At 31.0% G+C, this 22,252-nt stretch overlaps 3 protein-coding genes across 4 annotated transcripts in view; all 3 read right to left on the bottom strand.

The window, feature by feature from the left end:
* The window catches only part of LOC127291544 (beclin-1-like protein), a 145,108-nt gene that overhangs the window by 56,252 nt on the left and 66,604 nt on the right, over nucleotides 1-22,252 (bottom strand). For both annotated transcript variants that reach the window (XM_051320727.1, XM_051320728.1), the window contains exon 3: nucleotides 10,714-11,126. In XM_051320727.1, the coding sequence (XP_051176684.1) occupies nucleotides 10,714-11,126 (413 nt within the window). The remainder of the gene's footprint in view (nucleotides 1-10,713; nucleotides 11,127-22,252) is intronic.
* LOC127291539 (uncharacterized protein DDB_G0284459-like) overlaps nucleotides 1-22,252 on the bottom strand; it is a 309,035-nt gene that overhangs the window by 225,128 nt on the left and 61,655 nt on the right. The window lies entirely within an intron of this gene.
* The window catches only part of LOC127291546 (bromodomain and WD repeat-containing DDB_G0285837-like), a 237,677-nt gene that overhangs the window by 195,378 nt on the left and 20,047 nt on the right, over nucleotides 1-22,252 (bottom strand). The gene's annotated exons all lie outside the window — the stretch shown is intronic.

Here is a 22,252-nt window from a genome sequence, read left to right as displayed (position 1 = left end):
TAATGCCCGAGACGCCAGGTTATTTTGTGGAAAATAACCAAACCATTTATTTAATGAATTTAATATGCTAGCCCAGCTGTTATTTAGGAGAGCGGGTGGGGAAGGAAAATCACCAATATAATTTTTAAACCACACTGCAATTATAATATGAAACAGGTCCAGAAGGGACCTGTGAAAACACAGAAATTTCGTTTTAATTTGAAACAGGTCCTGAAGGGACCTGTGAAAACACACAAGTTTTCGTAGAACAGAGTTTTGATTATTTTAATATTTTAGGCGATCAAATCCGCCGAAAGTTCACTTTAAATGACGAGAGACTCACCGGAGATACGCCGACGTCCTCGTAATAGTCCGCGTCTCATTTCTCCCGTTTGAATATACAAAATTAACCTCACACCAAAGTTTACAAAAACACTGCTGTCGAACGCCAAAACGAGAATGATCAAAAATGGCTGTTCGTCCGCGTCAACGCGTCCGTTCGTCGCGCTTTGTCTACATGGTGAGTCTCGCCCGAGTTACAAAGGATCCACCATTGGTAATCGATGCGCGTCAGATGGTAACTTCATTAGTTATCGACGGTCGAAAGAAAGTTCGATAAATGACCGATAGGGGCGCTGCACAATAACATGTGTCTGGAAGATGGCGATGGCCAGTATTTTGACAGATCTCTGTATTTAAAAGTGGATTTTCGTTTTCCTGGCAATGTTGAACAATTGGGACTCACATCCAATTATATATGCCAGAAAACACCTCCCTTGATGTCTTCCTTCAAGGATGTTCAAGTCGATGATCGACCCGACAATTGTGGAATTGGGGACTTAACCCCGAGTGTTATTTTATGTAAAGTAAGAGAAAGAAAAGTGTTAGTGTTATTCTTAATTTTTTTATGATCGGTGAACAATCGTCTGACGGTTCGCCCATAAGCGAGATCATGGAATTTATTGAAAATAAAGGTAAAATAAAAGTGATAGAATTGAAGTGAAATAAAGTGTGATTCCCGCTCTGGCGTTAAATTGACGTTAAATTAATTATTTTTATTTATTTTGAACGCAGGCAATAAAATGCCGCGTTACAATATATATATATTGAAATGCAAAAGTTATGACATCGCATGACTGGAATTAATAAAAATACGCCGTTGTTTTTTGGTGATTTTACTTGAAAATAAGAGAAATGTAGATTATTTCCTAATTTCTTTTAGGGATTTTTAAAGACACTTTGTATTTCAATAATTTTTATCAGTAGGAATATTGATGTAAGTAATGAAAAATTGTATTTAGCTTGTTGGTGAGTGTTTTTTGTTTATGGACGATGCTTCGGGATTATAATACAGTGTACTTTGTGTGTTCAAAGAATCAAGTTGACGAGAAATTCCGTGAGTTTGCCACAACGATCAAAATAAATTCAATCTACCTACGAAAATTCTCCGTAGTGACAACGGATTAGAATATGTAAATGCTAAATTCAAGAATTATCTCGCGAGTAAAGGAATCGATGCTGGATTAATTTGGCGAAGGTTCTTCCGACTACTCTTTGGGCAGAGGCTGTAAACACTGCTGTGTATCTTCAGAACCTTATTGTGTCCAGATTTCATCCGGAGGAAACGCCATTCGCGTTTTGGAACAATAAGATGCCCGCGCTTAGTCATCTTCGTGTTTTTGGAAGCGTTGCATTCATGCACGTCCCAAAACAATTTCGAAAGAAATTCAACGCAAAATCGGAAAAACTCATCATGGTGGGATACCAAGGAAACTCGAGTAATTTTAGAGTTTACAACCCGATCACCAAGAAAATAACTGTGTCAAGAGATGTTATTTTTAACTAGAAAGCAGTTGACGATACAATGGCGAATTTATCTGGACGTCCAACGAAAGCTCGAAAGATGACGAGCAGATTTTTAATGAGAATAAAAAATGTGAAATTTTTGAAAAATTAAATAATTGTGTTTTTTCTTTGTTATTGTGTAAAAGAAGTAGTTACGACATGAGAGTAAATTCGATGACCACGCAAGGACTATCGTATTTGCGCGAAAGTAAAATTAAATCATGAAAAAGTCAACAAATAATTAAACCGCGTTTCCAAAAATAGGAAAAAAAAATGTTTCTTTATAATTATATATTCCATGATAAGTGTCTAAAATTTGTGAGCTCTATATAAAAAAAAGTCAAGTAATAAATTCGCAAAAAACATAACCTCACTTTTTCAAAAATGTAAACGTAAAATAATCAAAAATAGAGCCACTAAAAAAGTAAAATATATTTGTAGTACTATAACTTCACTTATTGTTAGAGCTTCATTTTTCTAATTTAAAGTAAATTAAATTGTTTTACAATAACTAATAAACTGAATGTCTTTACTAAGTTTAATGCCTATCTCAAGCAAAATGTTTCATTAATTAGTGACAAAGTGAGTGACTTAGAGTTAAAAAACAAGTTGCTGGAAAATAGAATAAACAATTACGAAATGAAATTAGAGTTATTTTTGAACAAGGACAGAAGAAATAATATCGTATTGTTCAAGGTTCAGGATACTCCAGGAGAAAATGCAAATATGCTCGAAACTGTTAAACAGATATTTTGCAAAGCGGAAGTCTCCGTTGACGATGATAGTATAATATCTGTCAAAAGGATTGGAAACATTGAAGGATCCAGACCTATACTTGTTACTTTTAACAAACAAGATATTAAATACGAGATATTCCGTAAAATGAAAAATTTTAATAGTTTGAACATTGGAGTCTCAAATGACCTCTCGAGGGAATTACGTGAAAAAAAGAAAATCCAGTACAATAAACTCTTAGAATGTAAGAGTTTATTAGAATAACAAGGAAAATTGATAAAAATCCAAGGCCATCATATTGTCATGGATCATAAAACCTATGATTTGGATATGGCCTTGAAATATCTTCATTCTTCTCAGCACGTGCTCCCAACTTTCGATGGGCCTTCCGATGTGGATGACGATGACTCAGCGGAATCAACCATCTCAACAGCGAGTAAAAAGAGAGGCAGACCACTTGGCTCTAAAAATGGTTCAAGGAAAAAAATTAAGAATATGTCAACGAACATGGACGGTGGTGCATTGAAAAGATTTATCAATCCTTCCAATACTAATGAAGCAAAAATATAGCTCGAGGAACAACAGCTCAGGATATTGTTCTGGAATGTGAGGGGCCTAGAGACCCTTGATGACATGTCGAGTGAGGTGGTCAGTGCCGACATAATTTGTATTAACGAAACGTGAGCCATGAGTGATCCGTCTGCTTTTGTCGCTGGCTGTTTTCCTGGTTCTTGTATTATTTACAGCGAGGCAACAAGGACAGCAGTGAGGGGAAGAGGAAAAGGTGGTCTCCTTGTGTTGTACGGTAAAAGCAATTATTCAGCTGTAAAATTGTTTATAAACGAAGAAATTATTTTAGTCAAATTTACGAATAAGAATTTAGAATTTATTTTGGGATTTGTTTACACTTCACCTAACTCTGACTTTAAATATTTCTTGACTACACTTGATAATCAAATTAATCAAATTGTATATAAATTTCCTTCCTTGCCAGTATATATAGCTGGCGATTTTAATTCTAAGGTGGGGATTCTGAATCAGCTTTCGAATGAAATAATTTTAGATAGTTGGTATATCAACGAGGAGAGGGATAGCTTGGATATTAAAAGTGATAGAAGGGGAGAGAAGCTAACTTTTATGATGGAAAGTAACGGCTTTATATTAATAAACGGTAGATCCGAAAATGATTGTCCAGCAAAATACACTTTTGTTAGTAAAATTGGAAAATCTATTATAAAAAATTGAAACCTTAATAAAAAAAATGAGTATACTACACTTATACAATCTTACACTTTTGAAAAAAATGATAATAAATCCGTTAACAAGTTGGAAAGTGATCTTACAGGAAATATTTTAGAATGTGCTTTAAAAGTCGGCATGAACAAAAATGTAAATAAAAAAAGTGGAACTTCAAAACCCTGGTACGATAAAGAATGCGTGGAACAAAAAAAAAGTTACTAAAAGAGAGTTTAAAAATTTTTAAATCAAATGGATTCGACGATAAACAACTAATAATGTGTTATGATTTAAAAAAAAAGATTATAAGAATTTATTTTTGAAAAAAAAGAAAATTTTAATAATACTTTATTGGAACAATTATCTACGATTGGAGACTTTGCTTCGTACTGGAAAATCATGAATTGATTTAGATACCGTGCAATTAAAGTTGATGTAATAGATTTGGATATTCGTGGATTTTAAGAGTGCTTTTCCCTCAGTTTGTCATGACTTACTTTGGGAAGGGTTATATAGGCTTGGTGCGGGAGATAAGATTGTCAGGATTTTGAAATGTCTCTACTGTAGAGCAACGGTAGCGGTTAAGGGGACAAGTGGTGTTTCAAAACCGACCTTGGTGACGAAAGGGGTTTTACAGGGAGAGTCAATGAGCCCATTACTGTTTAGCCTATTTATTTCGGACTTCGAGGAATTTTTAAGAGCTGAAGGTGTAAGAGGGGTTTCGGTCGACCATCTGACAGAGATAATTATGTTGGCATTTGCGGATGATATCGCGCTCTTAGCAGACTCGGTATCATCTATGAGAAAAATCCTTAAAGCTCTTTATAAATATTGTCAAAAAAAAATTTAAGCATTAATATGGATAAAACAAAAATAGTTATTTTTAGAAAAGGGGGTCACTCCCATGACAAAAAGATCACTCCTTTTAAGTATGGTGACGAAGGAAATATTGAGGTTGTTTCTAATTATGTTTATTTAGGTACTATATTTTCTAACTCGTCTGTCATTTTAAACACTACTAATACAATGATATCCAAAGCCAATATCGCGCAATTTAATACGATCTTTTTAATCAACAAAATAAAAATAAATTCTTAGTTACCAAATGAAAATTTTTTTGATAGTCTAACGTTGAGCGTATTAATGTACAATGCACACATTTAGAGCTTGAGATACGAAGACGAAATAGAAAAATTTCAAATTCAATTTTATAAGAAAATTTTACAACTCCCCCCCAGCACACCGGGATATGCTGTGAGACTGGAAACAGGAAGGTGTAAACTTATCGCTACTAGTTTCAAATTAGCTTTTAATTTTATTGAGAAAATTCTTGCTATGGACAACGATAGGTACCCAAGAATTTGTTTTGCAAGATTAAAAAGATTTTCCCAAAGTAAAGATGTTAATGTAAAGTTTAATTGGTGTGCTCAAATAGAAAAAATATTTAAATCAATAAATAAATTGGATGATTTGAAGAATATTACTTTAGATTCTGTAAAAACAAACAAATTGTGTTGGCTAACAGAGTACAAGAATTTTCTGTATATGAATGATATGTCACGTCTGTGTGAATCACGTTCACTGCTGCTTCTGCCACGTTTGACAGTAAGAGTAGGCATGCAAGAATATTTTGAACTCTCTTTATCATTAAAACATTTTCGTATAATTGCTCAATTAAGACTGCTAAATGTTTTGCAGTCGAAAATTATAATAAATAGCATTATTTACAATTGGAAAAGTGACGGAGTATGTGGTGGGTGTGGTATGTTTGTGAATGATTTTAGTTACCATATTTTAATTGAATGCGCATTCCATAATGAAGAAAGACAAAAATTTATAACTGTCGCTGTTGATGAAACCTCAAGAATGTCAGCAGTTTTTGATATCTTAAATAATCCTAGGTTGGATTTAATTAAAAGAATCGCCGAATTTGTAGAAAGTATTGCAATTAAACGGGAGAAAAATTTGTAAAGCGAAAGTCGCAACTTCTTTGTATAGACAAATGTCTTTTAACAAATAAACGATTATATGCTAAGTTTAATAATAATTTAATAGGTCTTTAATAAATTAAAAGAAAAAATAGTATTCCTGTTTAAAATATTATATAAAATTAACCCTTTATAATCTACAAAATAATATAATTATTTATTTACACGCGAATAATGTTAGTTATTATATTTTAAATAAAATGCAATTATTTGCAGTTATTTAATAATAAAACACATTTGGTAGTTTACAAAATTAATAGACACTGATATAGATTTAAACATAATTGATTATTTTATTATAATTTACATAAAATATATGAGACATTCTTTTTCAATCGCCCCAGCCCAAAAAGTCAATGTTCTGGGATTGGCTTCATACTTTGGTAAATTGTTGTCCTATATGATAGTAATAAATCCCTAAAATATAAACTCATTAAAAAAATATTTGTAGAAAGTAGAGGGGGTTGAAGTTTTGACGTTAAGGGTAACATTGTCATTTTCAAATACGTATAACTATGACAATAGTTAATGGATTTTAATTAATTTTCACGTACTTTTCAAAAAAGTATACGAAATTTAAAAAAAAAATTTTTGACCCCTTTTTTTTAAAAAATCAACCCTTATTTTTCGATTTTCACCCCTTCGGGTATTTTTTTTTTTAATTTCATTGGAAAGCTGAGGTTTTTTCCCATGAGCTATGTAAATATGAAAATGGGACAACAATAATTTTGTGAGAAACAGAATATTAAAGTAGGCGGTGCCGATAAGGGGTATACCTGGAGATCATCTTTGAGGATTTAGGTAGGCACCGCCTAATTTAATATTATGTTTCTCACAAAATTATTGTTGTCCCATTTTCATATTTACATAGCTCATGGGAAAAAACCTCAGCTTTCCAATGAAAATAAAAAAAAAACAAAAAAAAATTCCCGAAGGGGTGAAAATCGAAAAATAAGGGTTGATTTTGAAAAAAAGGGTCAAAATTTTTTTTTTTAAATTTTGTATACATTTTTGAAAAGTACGTGAAAAATTCATTAAAATTCATTATAGATAAATTAAAATCCATTAACTTTTGTCATAGTTATACAGATTTCAAAATGACAATGTTACCCTTAACGGCACCCTTATCGGCACCGCCTACTTTAATATTCTGTTTCTCACAAAATTATTGTTGTCCCATTTTCATATTTACATAGCTCATGGGAAAAAACCTCAGCTTTCCAATGAAAATAAAAAAAAAAAAAACCCGAAGGGGTGAAAATCGAAAAATAAGCGGTTGATTTTGAAAAAAAGGGGTTAAAAATTTTTTTTTTTAATTTCGTATACATTTTTGAAAAGTACGTGAAAAATGCATTAAAATTCATTATAGATAAATTAAAATCCATTAACTTTTGTCATAGTTATACGGATTTGAAAATGACAATGTTTCCCTTAACGTCAAAACTTCAACCCCCTCTACTTTCTACAAATATTTTTTTAATGAGTTTATATTTTAGGGATTTATTACTATCATATAGGACAACAATTTACCAAAGTATGAAGCTAATCCCAGAACATTGACTTTTTGGGCTGGGGCGATTGAAAAAGAATCTCTCATATATAGGATCTTATGTAAGATACTACATAAAATTCTACATGGATCCCGTCATGTATGTAGGAATCTATGTAAAATCGTATGTAGTATCTTACATAAGATCCTATATATGTTCTCACATGGATTCCTACATAGGATTTTATGTAACTACAAAATCGTATGTAGTATCTTACATAAGATCCTATATATGTTCTCACATAGATTCCTACATAGGATATCATGTAAGAATTCACCATAAAGGAATACCGTCATGTATGTAGGAATTCATGTAGAATCGTATGTATTATCTTACATAAGATCCTATAAATGTTCTCATATGGATTCCTACATAAGAAATGTAAATGTAAATCATCAAAATTCCACTCTTACGCCGCCAGATGGTGATAATTTTTTTCTCACAGTTGAGATCATTCTTGAATACTATATAAGCTGAGACTTTAACTCAGAAGGTGTATTTGCAAAGCACAGATTTTTTTCTTCTCAGATAAATTGCAGTAATATTATTTAATTTTTAATTAAATAATTTTTAATTTTTGTTAACTGCCTTCTGCATAAAGCAGTCAACTGAAACTTACCACATGAAATCCTATACTGTTTTCTATATATAAATCAATGTGAAATCTTAGGTTGATATTTTGATGTTATAGAGATGATGTGAGATCAGATTTGATGTGAGTTAATTATGAAGGAAATTGACAAAAATAATATGCCAGAAAAATTATAGGAAATAATGTAGGAATTCGCATAGATTTCAATGTGGAAACAACATCATAAATTCCTACATGAAATCATACACTAAATCGTGTCCGAATTTCATATATGATTTTACATGGAATTCTGTGTGGATTCCTATGTAGACCTAGGATTTTATAACGGTTTTTATAAAGGAACCTATATGGAATCATATATAGGATCCCATGTGGGGATTTTTAATAGTGAAGAGAATACCCTGGATGTCAAGAAGGCAATCTGAAAAGTTCCGAAGATTAAAAATGTAAAAGTTTATACAGTCAAAATAAATTGAATAGTAATTTTTAAATTAGTTGTTTTTGTTTAGTTATTAAAAAATAGTAATATAAATAACAATTTAGAAAAATTTGGAGTCAGCTATAATGGATAGAATATTTTAAATATGAAATTTACATTGTTATTAAAACGACCCTGACAACTCCAGATCACGATGGACTACGAGGTTTTTCTTTAATATGTGGAAAGGCAAAATTTTTCGTCCGCTATATTAAATACAGACTTTTTAAAAATTGAATTTTGAAATCCGATTCATGACTAGAGACTCAAAAAATCCCAAAATATAAAGATTTGTTAAATTATTTTGAATATTTATGTGATAAATAATTGATTACATTGAAATGCATTTTTAACCCTAGAAGGAGTATATGAATTTTCTCACCCTCTAAAAGTTAACTGGGGTGTTCACACACCCCCAACTTGAAACTTGTGTAAAAAGGTTTCTATTTGACATAAAACTAATTATATATAGTGATTTTTATTGGTTTTTAGTAAGGAAAACAATAGTTTTACTGATTTTTTGATAAAATAAAAAAAAGTTAAGAAAAACGAAAAAAACAAAAAATTTGCCAAATTTGTCTTTTTTTAAAAAAAAATGTTGTATTTTTTCGAAAATTTGACTATTTTAAAAATATCGATCATATTTTGAAAGGTGAATAGATACACTTTTAGAAAAAATATTGGTTTATGCATTATTTTCAAAAATATAATTATTTGAACAACTGAAGTGCAAAAAAAATTGAAGAATGTATTTTCAATGGGAAATTTCGATTGATTACTGGCACGGGTTAATATTAATCAATCTGGCCAATTTGCAAGTTACAGGGTTTCTACAAATTTCTCTTCGCGAAATTTCATGATTTTTCCATAAAGTTAATATGGTTTTGCTGCAAAATTGTGGCAAATAGCGTTGCGCACACATTTTTTAAACTTTACATTGCATGTTTACAGAAATGCAGCTAATTAATTTGCAATGCTAATTATTCGCACAAGTTAATGTCATGCACAGTCATTTTCTGTTGCATTGTGTGCTGCGCCAAATATCAACATATTAAAAAAAATTTCTGGAAATCTTGCTGCAAGTTTTTTTGTTCAAGTTTAATAACAAAAATTTCTTCATGTTTGCTATAAAAATTTGCTGCAAAACTTGCAATGTTAAGTTTAGAAGACATATCGCTATTTGTCATCTGGGAGCATTAATATAAATATTTCTTTTTAAAAAAGCATTTTATTTATTTCTTGTCAGTATTACCGACTCAAAATCGAAGAAAATAAATAAGCCATTCTGTTTATTACTTAATTATTAACTACAATTAAATAAACGACATATCATAACGTATTTCTTCAAAAATTGATTTTCTTAAACAATTCAATTATCAATAAAAATCAAAGAGAAGCAGTTTCGTTTTTCTTTTAACGATTTTTTGACAATTCAAATCAAAACAGAAAACCTCACGCGTTTGCATATATTTGAAGTTTTAAACAAATGTCCAGATGTATGTGTGTGTGTCACAAAATCTCGTGCACAAATTATCTCCAACATGCTTGGATGGATTGTCCTGAAATTTTGTAGGCTTATTACAGTCATCAATATCTAAAATTAGACACAAGGATTTCCAAAAATACCCACATAATTTTTTTATGTCACTTTTTCAAAAATCCAAAAATATGTTTTTTAACCAAAAATTTTTTACCTTGTAAATTTAATTTTTTTTCTCCAAAAAACTTATTACACGCATTAAAATGAATTGATATATAAAGTCTATATTTTTCTTAAAATTTATAAATTAAATCCTTTTTAAATTTTTGAAAAAAATCGTTTTTCTAATTTTCTGAAATAACTTTTTTCTTCCTGAAAATTTTTAATAAATTTTGTCACAGTTGTATTCCTGGCATCGAAACAAATCGATTGATGTATATAAAGTTTACCAATATTTATAAAATTGATCGCTATTTTTATTTTTAATAAAAAACTGAAATTTTGAATTTTTTTTAACCTAATAATTCTTTATCATGATATATAAGGAAGCTAAATGGTCATGAAATGAACTTTTTAACTTGTTTTCAATATAATACAGATGTCAATTTATGGTGTAAAATTTTCCTAACATGAGATATTCTTTCATATTAAATCGTTCGTACACACACCTAAAAAATATACTTAAAACGGTTAAAGCCACAAATAATTAATTAATGATGAGACTAATAAAACGTGTTTTCGTGATTTAACATTACATTTAATTAACTACTGCTGTGATTACTATGATAGGATTTGTTTTTAAAACAATATTTTATACGTGTAATTGTTACCTTCTACATTCGTCCTCTGCTAACATAAGGTCCCTTCTATGTTTTGTATACTCTCTCCAATAACGTTCCTCCTCACTTTGCAATCTCTCTCGTTCCCTTTCCTGTTCACCAATGGCATCTCTCGTAGCTGTTTCTTCTTTTCTCAAAGCTTCTAATTCACAAATCATCCTTTCTTCTTCGTCTTTAACATCCAGTAATTCCTTCAATAGATTTTCCATTTTAACATCTTCGGTTTTTTCGTTTTCTTGTTCAGCATCTAATTTTTTTAAATATTCATTAAAATCTGACCATTCGCTTTCCGTTAATCTCAACTGTTGGTCCATTAGCATTAAAAGTGTATCCGTGCATTCGTCGCACAGAGGATGATCAGCAGAACTGCTACTGCTTAAAATGTCGAATAATGCTGCTCTTATCTAAAAGAATAAATTTAAAAGATATACTTTCAAAACGTACATTCTTACCAAATATAATGAGAAAGTCTTAAATTTATGCAATTTTCAACTTTTTCTAAAATTTGTGAATATTCACGTTTTGAGAACTCCAGATGCCAAAATATGTCTCTGCATGTATCATATTAAAAATATCGTTTTCCATACCGTGAATTTAGAATGTGTACGATGTAATTTACGACATCGTAAACTATGTAGTCTACTACGCCGTATACTATCCAAAAAATACGACGTAGTTCACGACGTCGTAGATGGCGCAGTTTATGATGTTGTAAACCACAACATATTTTTTTGGATAGTACACGGCCTAGTAGATAACATAGTGTACAGTGTCGTTAACTACATCGTATACGTTCTGAAATCACGATATTGAAAACAACGTCGTATACGACGTAAATATTTTTAATAGGATATGTATTATAACAGGGATTTTATTATTTTATTTTTAATTATTTTTATTGAATTGAATTATTAAGGTTATTTTAAAGAACTGCTCATTCGAGTAGTCACCCTACTGAAAATCCCCACATGGGAAACCACATGGGATCCTATGTCCAAAAACTATGTAAAATCTCACTCCTATATAGGAAACCATATGGTTTCCCATATGAATCCCCATGGGAAATTAAGACAGGATTTGACATAGGAAAAAAATCAAAACGAGTTTCCTCGTTTCCAATGCAAATCTAATGTCAAATACCATGTTAAATACCAAGTGAAATCCTTTATCATTTTTTAAAAAATTTCCGATGTCAAACCCCATGTCATTTCCCAAGTGAAATCATTTATCCTTTTTTTTTAAATTTTCCCATGTCAATTCCCATGCATAAAGCAGCCAACTGAAAATTTCCTATATTTAAATCCATGTGAAATCTAAGGTGGAAATTTCAGAATCTACATGAAATCTTATATGATTTCCTATGCTTAAATACATTTGTTTTATCATTTGTAAGAATTCACGTGAAATCGTGTTCCATTTCCCATGTAGATTCCCATATGGTTTCCCATGTAGTTTCCCATATAGTTTCCCATGTGGGGGTTTTCAATAGGGCGAAAGAAGATTTGACATGGGAAAATTAAAAAAAAAAAATAAAGGATTTCACTTAGGAAATGACATGGGAAAATTTTTCAAAAAAATGATAAAGGATTTCACATGGGAAATGACATGGGGTTTGACATGAGAAAATTTTTCAAAAAAATGATAAAAGATTTCACTTGAGAAATGACATGGGAAAATTTTTCAAAAAAATGATAAAGGATTTCACTTGGTATTTAACATGGTATGTGACATGGGAAACGAGGAACTTCGTTTTGATTTTTCCTATGTCAAAATCTGTCTCAATTTCCCATGGGGATTTATATGGGAAACCATATGGTTTCCTATATAGGATTGGTGTTTTACATAGTTTTTGACATAGGATCCCATGTGGGGATTTTTAATAGGGCATGGTGGAAAGTACACTTATTAGTACTGTAGGTCAATAATTAATATATTACTAACCTGCAACCTCGTAAGAGTTTTCGTAGGGTAATAATGAGTATAATTCTGACCATGAACTACCCGAACTAGGCAGTAAAAGACTTAAACAAGAAAAGGTTTACAGGTTCAGTCAACCCCCACAGCACCGAAACTTTTCAAAATATTTCCTAAAGATTTATTTGAAATGTTCACGTCAGAAGCGAATTGAATTTGAAGTTTTTTGGCTTTTTCAAAAAAAAACTTTAAAGGTTCTGCTACAATTACTTATTGTCAACAGCACCACTTCAAAAAAGGTTCGAAAATTTATTTTTTTGCGTTTCTAACTTTTTAAACCTTTTTGGCCATATTAACGTCTTGAGCGTCATGGCGTTTAAATTGGTGTCGCACGTGGCGGTGACAGAAGCGTCAAAAATGCGATAATAGCGTTCATATTTGAACTCAATTTGTAATGTCTGTACACATATTTTACTAACCAAAACGCATATTTCTTATTTTTTAAGATCCACAAAGACAGATGTAACATAAAAAAATTATTTTTATAAATATTTAAATGCTTTTTTCGAAATTTAAATTCGACAATTTTCTGTACTTTTTTGAGAATTTCGTTCTAACATTTATTCACAAATATTATTTTTGGACTTCTAGAAACAATGAAATCCACCTAAATTTTGTTACTCGGGGGTTTTGATTAGTGAAATATGTGTACAGACATTGAAAATTAAGTTCAAATAGGAACGTCATTTTCTCATTTTTTACGCTTCTGTCACCGCCATGTGCGACACAATGACGCTCAAGAGGTTAAGGCTACAAGATTCAACAAATATTAGATCAAATAATTTATAAACAAAAAGGGCTATAAAGGGACATTAACTATTGTAATCAAGCTTTAAATTTTCTACTTTTTAAATTTCTAATAAAAAGGCTCAATGGAGCACCTGGATAAAATAACTCGCGCTACACTCGACTGTACGCTCTCAAGCTCAAGAAAAGTACTAGCTTATAGAAAATAAGAAGGCGCATCTTTTTTTCCTTTAACATTTTTTAGAAAAACGAATATTTTAAATAATAAATCCAAAAAAATAAGAAATCTTGATGCACAAATTTCATTAAGTTTTAAAACATAAATCATCGTATCTTTTACAATTATTAACAGATTTGATTAATAATTAGTATACACACGCTCTTGGGTCTACTGAAGACGACAATATAATGAACAATTAAAAAATCATTAATTGTTAATTAATTTTTTAATATAAATAGAGACCTGTCGGAAATCATGTTTTCTTGCATTTGGCGACAAAAAGTCTGCAGGGAAGTTTACAGTTAAGATAACTCCCAGTGAGATATTTGTTTATTACTATATAAGAAAGTTTTTTGGAAAATTTTAAACCGATTCATTGAAAACTTCGGAAAATATTGAAGTTTTAAAAAAGCGCGTGCGCCACTCTAGCGCGTCACCTAGCTGTGTGCATTAAATAAAAATTTCTTTATTACCATTAACAAACTACATATTAATAATTAAATATTTAATTCTGAACTAATATTTATATTAATTTTAATTTATTTACAGGGGTATAAACATAAAATTATAAATGTTGTCAAAACTGTTAAAAACGTATAAAATAGGTATAGGTGTAAATTTTATAAATTTCATGTCAAGTCAATGTATAAAATATATATTTTTCTTAATTAGAAGCTTTTCGATCACATCACGTTGATCATCTTCAGTAACAAAAAGATATGGAAAATATTGCACGATGGTGACATTATTTTATATAAAAATTAGAGAAAAATAATAGAAGTGTCAAGCGTACACACAGCAGCTTGACACTTTTATTATTTTTCTCTAATTTTTATATAAAATAATGTCACCATCGTGCAATATTTTCCATATCTTTTTGTTACTGAAGATGATCAACGTGATGTGATCGAAAAGCTTCTAATTAAGAAAAATATATATTTTATACATTGACTTGACATGAAATTTATAAAATTTACACCTATACCTATGATATATTTAGCAACAAGTCGAAACTAAAACTAACATCTAATTACAATATTACGTATAAATTCAATATTTTCTTAACATATTGATAACCATTTTGTATATCTTTGAGTACACATATTACTAAAAATTTATTTATAACAAATTTAGCTATGTAATCAATCTTTAAAATATTTAATACACGTTTTAAAACTAACAATATTTTTAATTTAAAACATTCATTAAACAGAATTTTGTTAATACCTACATACTGTTACGTCTTAAATAGAGAAATAACTAACGAAATAATATTTTATTTTATTTATGGCCGCTCGGTGATTCAGTGAATTCCTGTTTCATTTACAGAGCAGAAGGCTCTGAACTAAGGGTACAGGAAAGAAAGAGAATAGTAATTAATTTTATAATTAGGTTACAATTCATTTAGACAAGTATTTTTAGTTACAACAATTCGTTCTTATGAGAGAGAGGGAATCTCGAACCAACCAATCCAGGAAAATAGAGAGTTCAGCATTCAACTTAAAATTCAGTAGTAGGTGTGTTGCAAGAAAAAGGACCACTGCTGTGTCCTTTGTTGTCACAGGAAAAGAGCTGGTACCAGCGTGAGTTTATGACGTCCGGAAGGTTGACGGGCCCAGGTATAACCGCAGGTCCGGAGTTCTATTAGGCGTGATGAATCTCCCAATAATGAGTCTCTTCCAAATAAAGGAAGAATAGATAATTGCCCAATGAAATAAGAAGTAAAGATCCTCGTTTAATGTAGAGGGTTTTGACACTTGATTTTCACTTTCGTATAAGAAAATTATGCACTTGAACTAGCAGACGTCGACTGGTACCAAGAATGAGGTTGATGTTATACGTATGAAGATGATTTCAGAACTGATCTCTCCATGAAAATGTAGTCCTTTTATACTGAGTTTTCGTAAGAGAATAGATAAAATTTTATTGTCGTACTATATATTTTTCACCCTTATTTTGGAAGCCAAAGTTGAGTCCTTCTCTCTCAGTTGAACGTAAAAAAGGGGGGTGTGAATCATTCTAATACAAGATAGAAGGAGTACGACTACGGTTATTCTCAGCTGTAGAAGAGTTTTTATGGTCTTCTAATGTGGTGATACCACAGGGGTTCGTCACATAGGAAAATTAGAAAGAGAGCATTTATTACATCGTCTGATTTTAGCACATAGGGAAAATTAGAAAGAGAGCATTTTGTTTCGTGGGGGTGTGAGCTCTTCTAGTGTCATAAAAGATTTCTCGCTTCTATTTGTATGTTTTAGAAATACAGTATATAGACGTAGAAGGATACAAAACGCAGGGGTCTTTTATATATAAAAGAAAGATGTTTAGTTGCGCGACAAAAAGGCGGAAATTGAACATTTAAGAGAAAAGTATTAGATGCGTAACAAAAACACGGGTGTTTGTAGCAGAGACATTCAACTCAGTATTGATTAAAAGAATTCTTATAATTATGAATGTAAAAGTTACGGTGACGTGACAATACCTAAAAATAGAAGTACGAATTTTTGAAAATATATTTAAAAGTATTGAATATGTATATAAAAGTTGTTTACTTGGTAACTTTGTGTATAAAATATTTTAAGTAATATACCTTTATTAAATTAATATTTAATATTTGTTTACTTGATAATTATCTGTATAAAATATTTTAAGTTCTAAACTTATATTAATTTAATATTTTATAATAATAAATTAATTATCAAATGAAATTAATTATTAATTTAATTACATTAATATTAAACTTGTGGAAAGCTGGTCATATTAAATTTAATGCACAGAGCCAGGTGACGCGCTAGAGTGGCGCACGCGCTTTCATAAAACTTTAATATTTTCCGAAGTTTTCAATGAATCGGTTTAAAATTTTCCAAAAAACTTTCTTATATAGTAATAAACAAATGTCTCACTGGAAGTTATCTCAACTGTAAACTTCCCTGCAGACTTTTTGTCGCCAAATGTAAGAAAACATGATTTCCGACAGGTCTCTATTTATATTAAAAAATTAATAGACAATTAATGATTTTTTAATTGTTCATTATATTGTCGTCTTCAGTAGATCCAAGAGCGTGTGTATACTAATTATTAATCAAATCTGTTAATAATTGTAAAAGATACGATGATTTATGTTTTAAAACTTAATGAAATTTGTGAATCAAGATTTCTTATTTTTTTGCATTTATTATTTAAAATATTCGTTTTTCTAAAAAATGTTAAAGGAAAAAAAGATGCGCCTTCTTATTTCCTATAAGCTAGTACTTTTCAAAAATCAAAATTTTGAATTTGAATTTTTTTTACCCTTTTTGTAAGTTTGACTGGCTTGAGAGCGTACAGTCGAGCGTAGTGCGAGTTATTATATCCAGGTGCTCAATTAATGATCACGTCAAAAATAAATTGTAACTGAAAATTGGAAGTATTTTTTTAAAACTATAAAGGTTCTGCTACAATTGCTTATTATTGTCAAAAGCACCACATTGAAAGGATTTATTTTTTATATTATTTATAATAATTTATATTTTAATATCATCTTTGATAAGTATATATGTTAGGCTCCAAATGCGAAAACGGTCATTGAGCGAAAAAAGCGACCACAACGCTTTGTGGCTCATGAGATTTGTCCGCAACCCGAATTTCATTTTGTGTCTTACAAAAAAACGGTCACAACGCGTTGTGGCTAAGTCAAAACGGTCAAAAAGCGAATTCGTTTTACGTATCTTCTTGTATTGCACCACAACGCGTTGTGGCAATAAGGAAAGGCCACAACGCGTTGCGGATGGTTGTTTGAATTCAAACACTTGAGTAAAATATTAAACAACAATTTAATGAAATAAATGAAATGAACAATATTAAGTTTCTAATTTAAATAATTAAAAGTATGTTTTATTCAAATTAAATTTATTATTTATTTTTGCACGAACTGTTTTTGTGGCATTTAGAATTGCATTTTATGTCTGATGCACGACATGTGCATTTTTTATCAATGCAGTATCGTTTGCATTTACAACTTACAAAACCTTGTTTGCTACCAGATGACAACATCGATGCGGAACAAAGAGTTAAAGAACTTGAAGGAACATCTTTTACATCTATAAAACTATTATCTGCAAACTCATTTCGTGCATAAAGACGATCAATAACACCTGAACCTAATTTATTATAAAAAGCAACTTTGCTTGGAGTCATATTGAATAGCGCACAAATTAACGTTTACTCTATTCGAAATACGAAACAAAACTAAACGATAACTGATTCGCAGTTTGTTTACATTACATTACGCTATAATGTAATTAATCAAACTATTATATAATTATTTGATATTATTTTGGAAGTGTGTTAAATTTCCAAACTTAATGAGAAAACACGTTGCCCATTACAAATTTAAATTATAATTTTAATTTAATTGATGAGAAAGAATTATTTAAAGTTTTGATTTTGTATAAAAATAATTTTATTTAATATATTATAAATTAAACTAATTTTTTAAATAAATTTATTTTCTTTGCCCGAATACACTTAAAAATGATATTGTGTAGTTTAAAATAATTACACGAATTGAAAAAAGATATCTTCTATTGGCTGTCCTTCCATATACATTGATAAAATTCCTTTGACTTTCATCATCAAAAACAAATTGAAATTTTTAGTTTTAAAAACTAATGAAAAATTTAACTTTAAAATTAATTAAAATATAATAAATATGTTACATGAAATATGAACCAAATTTAAATTATCCCGCCAAATACGCGCGTATAGTTTGAGGAAGATGTTTTTGCCCCTTTGCAGTTCGTTGTTTAGGTTAGTTGGTTAGGTTTCTTTCTTCGGCGCGCGGTGTCCCGGGTTCTATTCCCGGTCCCATGAAGTAGTATAAGGAGACCGAACGACCATGTTAAATCTGCGTTAAAAGTGGACCAAATTTTGGTAACCGCTTTGTGTCATGAAAATACGTAATGGAACACTAGCGCCACTGATTGTGATAAACTCTAAGACGTAACAAAGTTAGCCCCTGGAATAAATTCAATGTAGAGATCGCAAATTTTAACTAATTTATATAATTTTTTTTAATTAAAGGTAAAGTAATCGACTACAAACTAATTATCTTAAATTGTCCAAAAAAAATTTTGTTGTTTAAGGGGTTATGTGGGTTTCAACTATTGATTTTTTTTGTTTTTTGCTTAAAAAATAATTTAATATATCCAGATTATAGTCCTAAAATTCCAAATCAATTGGAGGAATATTATCCTTAGCTATTGTTTTTCTGTCTCTCTTGCTTGTTTACACTTTCTAAGGACAACTAATTGCAAATATTTTAGTTGCTATTTTGTGCCGAAATCGACGATTATATGTAATTTGAAACAGAAAATTTTTTGCGTGTTATTTCGCTTTAAAACTTTAATCGCGTTTTTCTCGAAACGCTGTTTTTGAAGTCGACTGTCACGATTTCTTGAAAAGTTATGAACGGATTTTGTTCATATTTGGCATACTTTTTCAAAATAACATTATCTCTCTCTTGTTTTCTTTTTTGTGTAAGCGCGATCTTTTGAGTTAAACTAACAGAAAAAATTTGCTTTTTTAAATTTAGATGATTCTGTCACAACTTATGCTGACAACCGCAAACCTACTTTTTTTGGAGGGGTCACAGAAAAAGAGGTCACAACGGCTTAATTTTTAATATTTTTTGACCATAATTTCAGAAAGTACAGTTTATTTTTTACACAAAAATTCGTAAAAGTATGCTATTTTTTGGCCTGCGAAACCTATTTAACCTCTTAAATATTTAATTCACAAAATAAAAAATAATTTTCATGAACTTTTAGAAAGTGATATTTTTCATAAACAGATAAAATTTTATTTTAAAAGTTCTAAAATCACTTCAGCAACATCAAGATAAACTTTTTGTGTAATATTACAGTAAGAAAACATTAATGTATACGTTGTAAACAAATAAGTTAATAAATTAAAAGTCGATGAATCAGGCTGAAATTAATTACTTGGGGATTTCGAGGTCGCTGATTATGTTTATGATATTAGTTTTTCAAAATTCAAAATGGCAGATCCAAAATGGATTATTCTTTTACCAATATTCATCAACGCAGATACATGTCTTTTTTCCATGATATTTTAATAGTGTGAAAGTAAAAAAATAAATTTGTTCTAATAAGTAAAAAAATATATTTTTCTACAGTTGATGTATGTTATAATGAGCTCAAAAAAATTAGATCAATTATTCCATAGGGATAAAAAATTTAAGGAAATAGCTCTGTTTTGGTACGTGTGGTGGTATGACCCTTTAATGTAAAACATACAGTGAAAAAAATTTGAGTGGGCAGACGTCTCAGCGTTGAGAGCGCTGCGTTCCTTTATTCAAAGTATGACATATTCCGTTCGGGAAGCGGTGCACTACCGGTACGGGTAAGGAGCTTTCATATAGACAAGGTAAGGCTATGAAAGAACTTCAGCTCTACCGCTACGGATGGTCTGAGCTTCGAAACAGGATGTCAGCCGATCGAAAAAGAGGTCGTTAGCGTTCTTCGATTTGATAGAGCAGCTGTACTCGCTAGTACTGATGCTCACTCAAATTTATTTCAGTGTAGATGCTAAAGAGATTAATACGATTCCGACCAATTTTATAAAATCTTTGTTCGACATTTTGAATTTTGAAATCTAATATCATATTCGTAATCAGCGACCTCGAAAACCTTTAAGTAATTAATTCCAGCTAGATTCATTGACTTTTAAAAATTTATTAACTTATTTGTTTATAACAAATACTGTAATGTTTTTTTAATTGTAGTATTACAAAAAAAGTTGATCTTAATTGTTGCTTCTCTATCATTCTCCTTCCAACCTTCCCCCATCCCGTACCACCCTTTACCATATTTCCTCTCACCTCAAGAGGCCCTTCTCTCACCTTTTCTTACTTTAGATTATCTCTGTCTCCTTTAGTATGCCCAACAAATCTCCTGCACCGCTGAGCACATTTATTTCCCTTTTCCTGTCTTAGCCTCTCTTCAAACCTCCATGCCTTTCTCCTCTGCCTTACTACTATCTTCTCTTTATCCACTTCCTCTCTCAGCATGAACCCCGGAAAATTCGCATTCACTCCCATCGTCCACCTCATTTACCTCTCATTCATACTTTCTACTCTTCTCCACTCCTTCCATCTCCATATTTTCACCCTATAACACGACGCCGACCATACAAGCACATCAAACAACCATACTAACTTTTTCCAATCATTCATAAACCTTCTCTTTCCAATGTCGCACACTTGCTCCATTACCTTTCCCACTCATTTGACTCTACTACTCACATGAAAATCGTGCACTCCATTACATTTAAACCAGAAACCTAAATAACAAAACTCATCCACTTCTACTACCTCTCTACCATTCAACTTTCCTACCTCCTACACCCCACTATTTCTATTCCTGAATTTTATCATTTTTGTTTTCTCCACATTCACCCATATTCTTTTGCTCTCACATATCTCTCAAACTCTTTCCATCAACATTTAACAACCTTATTCCCCTTTCACTCTCTGCCAACACCCACCCTATCACAGGCACTCTCAGACCAAGCGTACACTTGGTTCACTACATTTAGCGCTACTTTAACCACATGGGCAGAATTTTCCGCTAAATTCAAAAGAATTTTTAGCGAAGCAAACGATAATCAACAGATCACGAATAAAATATAGCGTTCGGTACAAGGCGAAAAACGGGAACCGCGTTTTTCATACGGATCAGCGATTTATACAATGAACTGCAACAAAAAAACCGGAAAAAAATCAACTCGACAAAATTTTTTTTGGCCCTACATTCAGAACTGATTTTGCAATTCGATCGTGATAGTTTTTTAACTTATGACGGTTTAATTGCAAGAATCAGAAAATACGAAGAAAAAATTGCAACAATGCAATTAACAAATAAATTACGCGAAATTGATTCAAAGAAATCTAGTAATACGCGGGGTAGAAATCAGTTAAACGCAATTGAAACTCAACAGCCAACAACGAATCAGGAACAACAGATTCCTCCATCCGCGAAAACAAAAACAGAAAATAAAAATAAGCATAGCAAAAACAAAAAAAGAGAAAATAAAGCAGAACCGGAAACAAATCTAAATAAAAAAGATATTACAAACAGCAAATCAAAAGTTTGGAAGCGAAAATCCCTAAAAGTGAAAATTCGAGTAATACAAGCGATAAGGCGCAATTAAAAAAACCGTCAACCAATCGTCTAAGCATAAGTCACGGCGACAATCTTCTTTTAGGTCGTCTAGCTTTTCACATTCCGCGTCGTCGCAGAAAGGGGGGAGGAGACAAAGATCGTCATCGCGTAAACGACGTGATGACAAGTCTTACGGAGATAAAGAGAGTAAGACTAACTCGCGTGGCGGTTATCACAAAAATAATAACCGCCAATGCGGCGTTCATGCATCGCATGCCCCTCCTTCACCGATACCTCACACGCCGGCACCACCTTACATGTCACCGTGGCAGGGAAATTATAACCAACCTAACGCGCCCGCATCAAAAAACGACACGGATGCCAGGCGAGATTAAATCTCTCTGGCAGTCCACCGGTTTACTTGAAT

The sequence above is a fragment of the Leptopilina boulardi genome, unplaced genomic scaffold, assembly GCF_019393585.1.
Source record: "Leptopilina boulardi isolate dan_hultmark-lab unplaced genomic scaffold, ZJU_Lbou_2.1 LbouV2_140, whole genome shotgun sequence".
In the NCBI taxonomy this organism is placed as follows: Eukaryota; Metazoa; Arthropoda; class Insecta; order Hymenoptera; family Figitidae; genus Leptopilina; species Leptopilina boulardi.
This window is presented reverse-complemented; position numbering and strand designations above follow the sequence as displayed.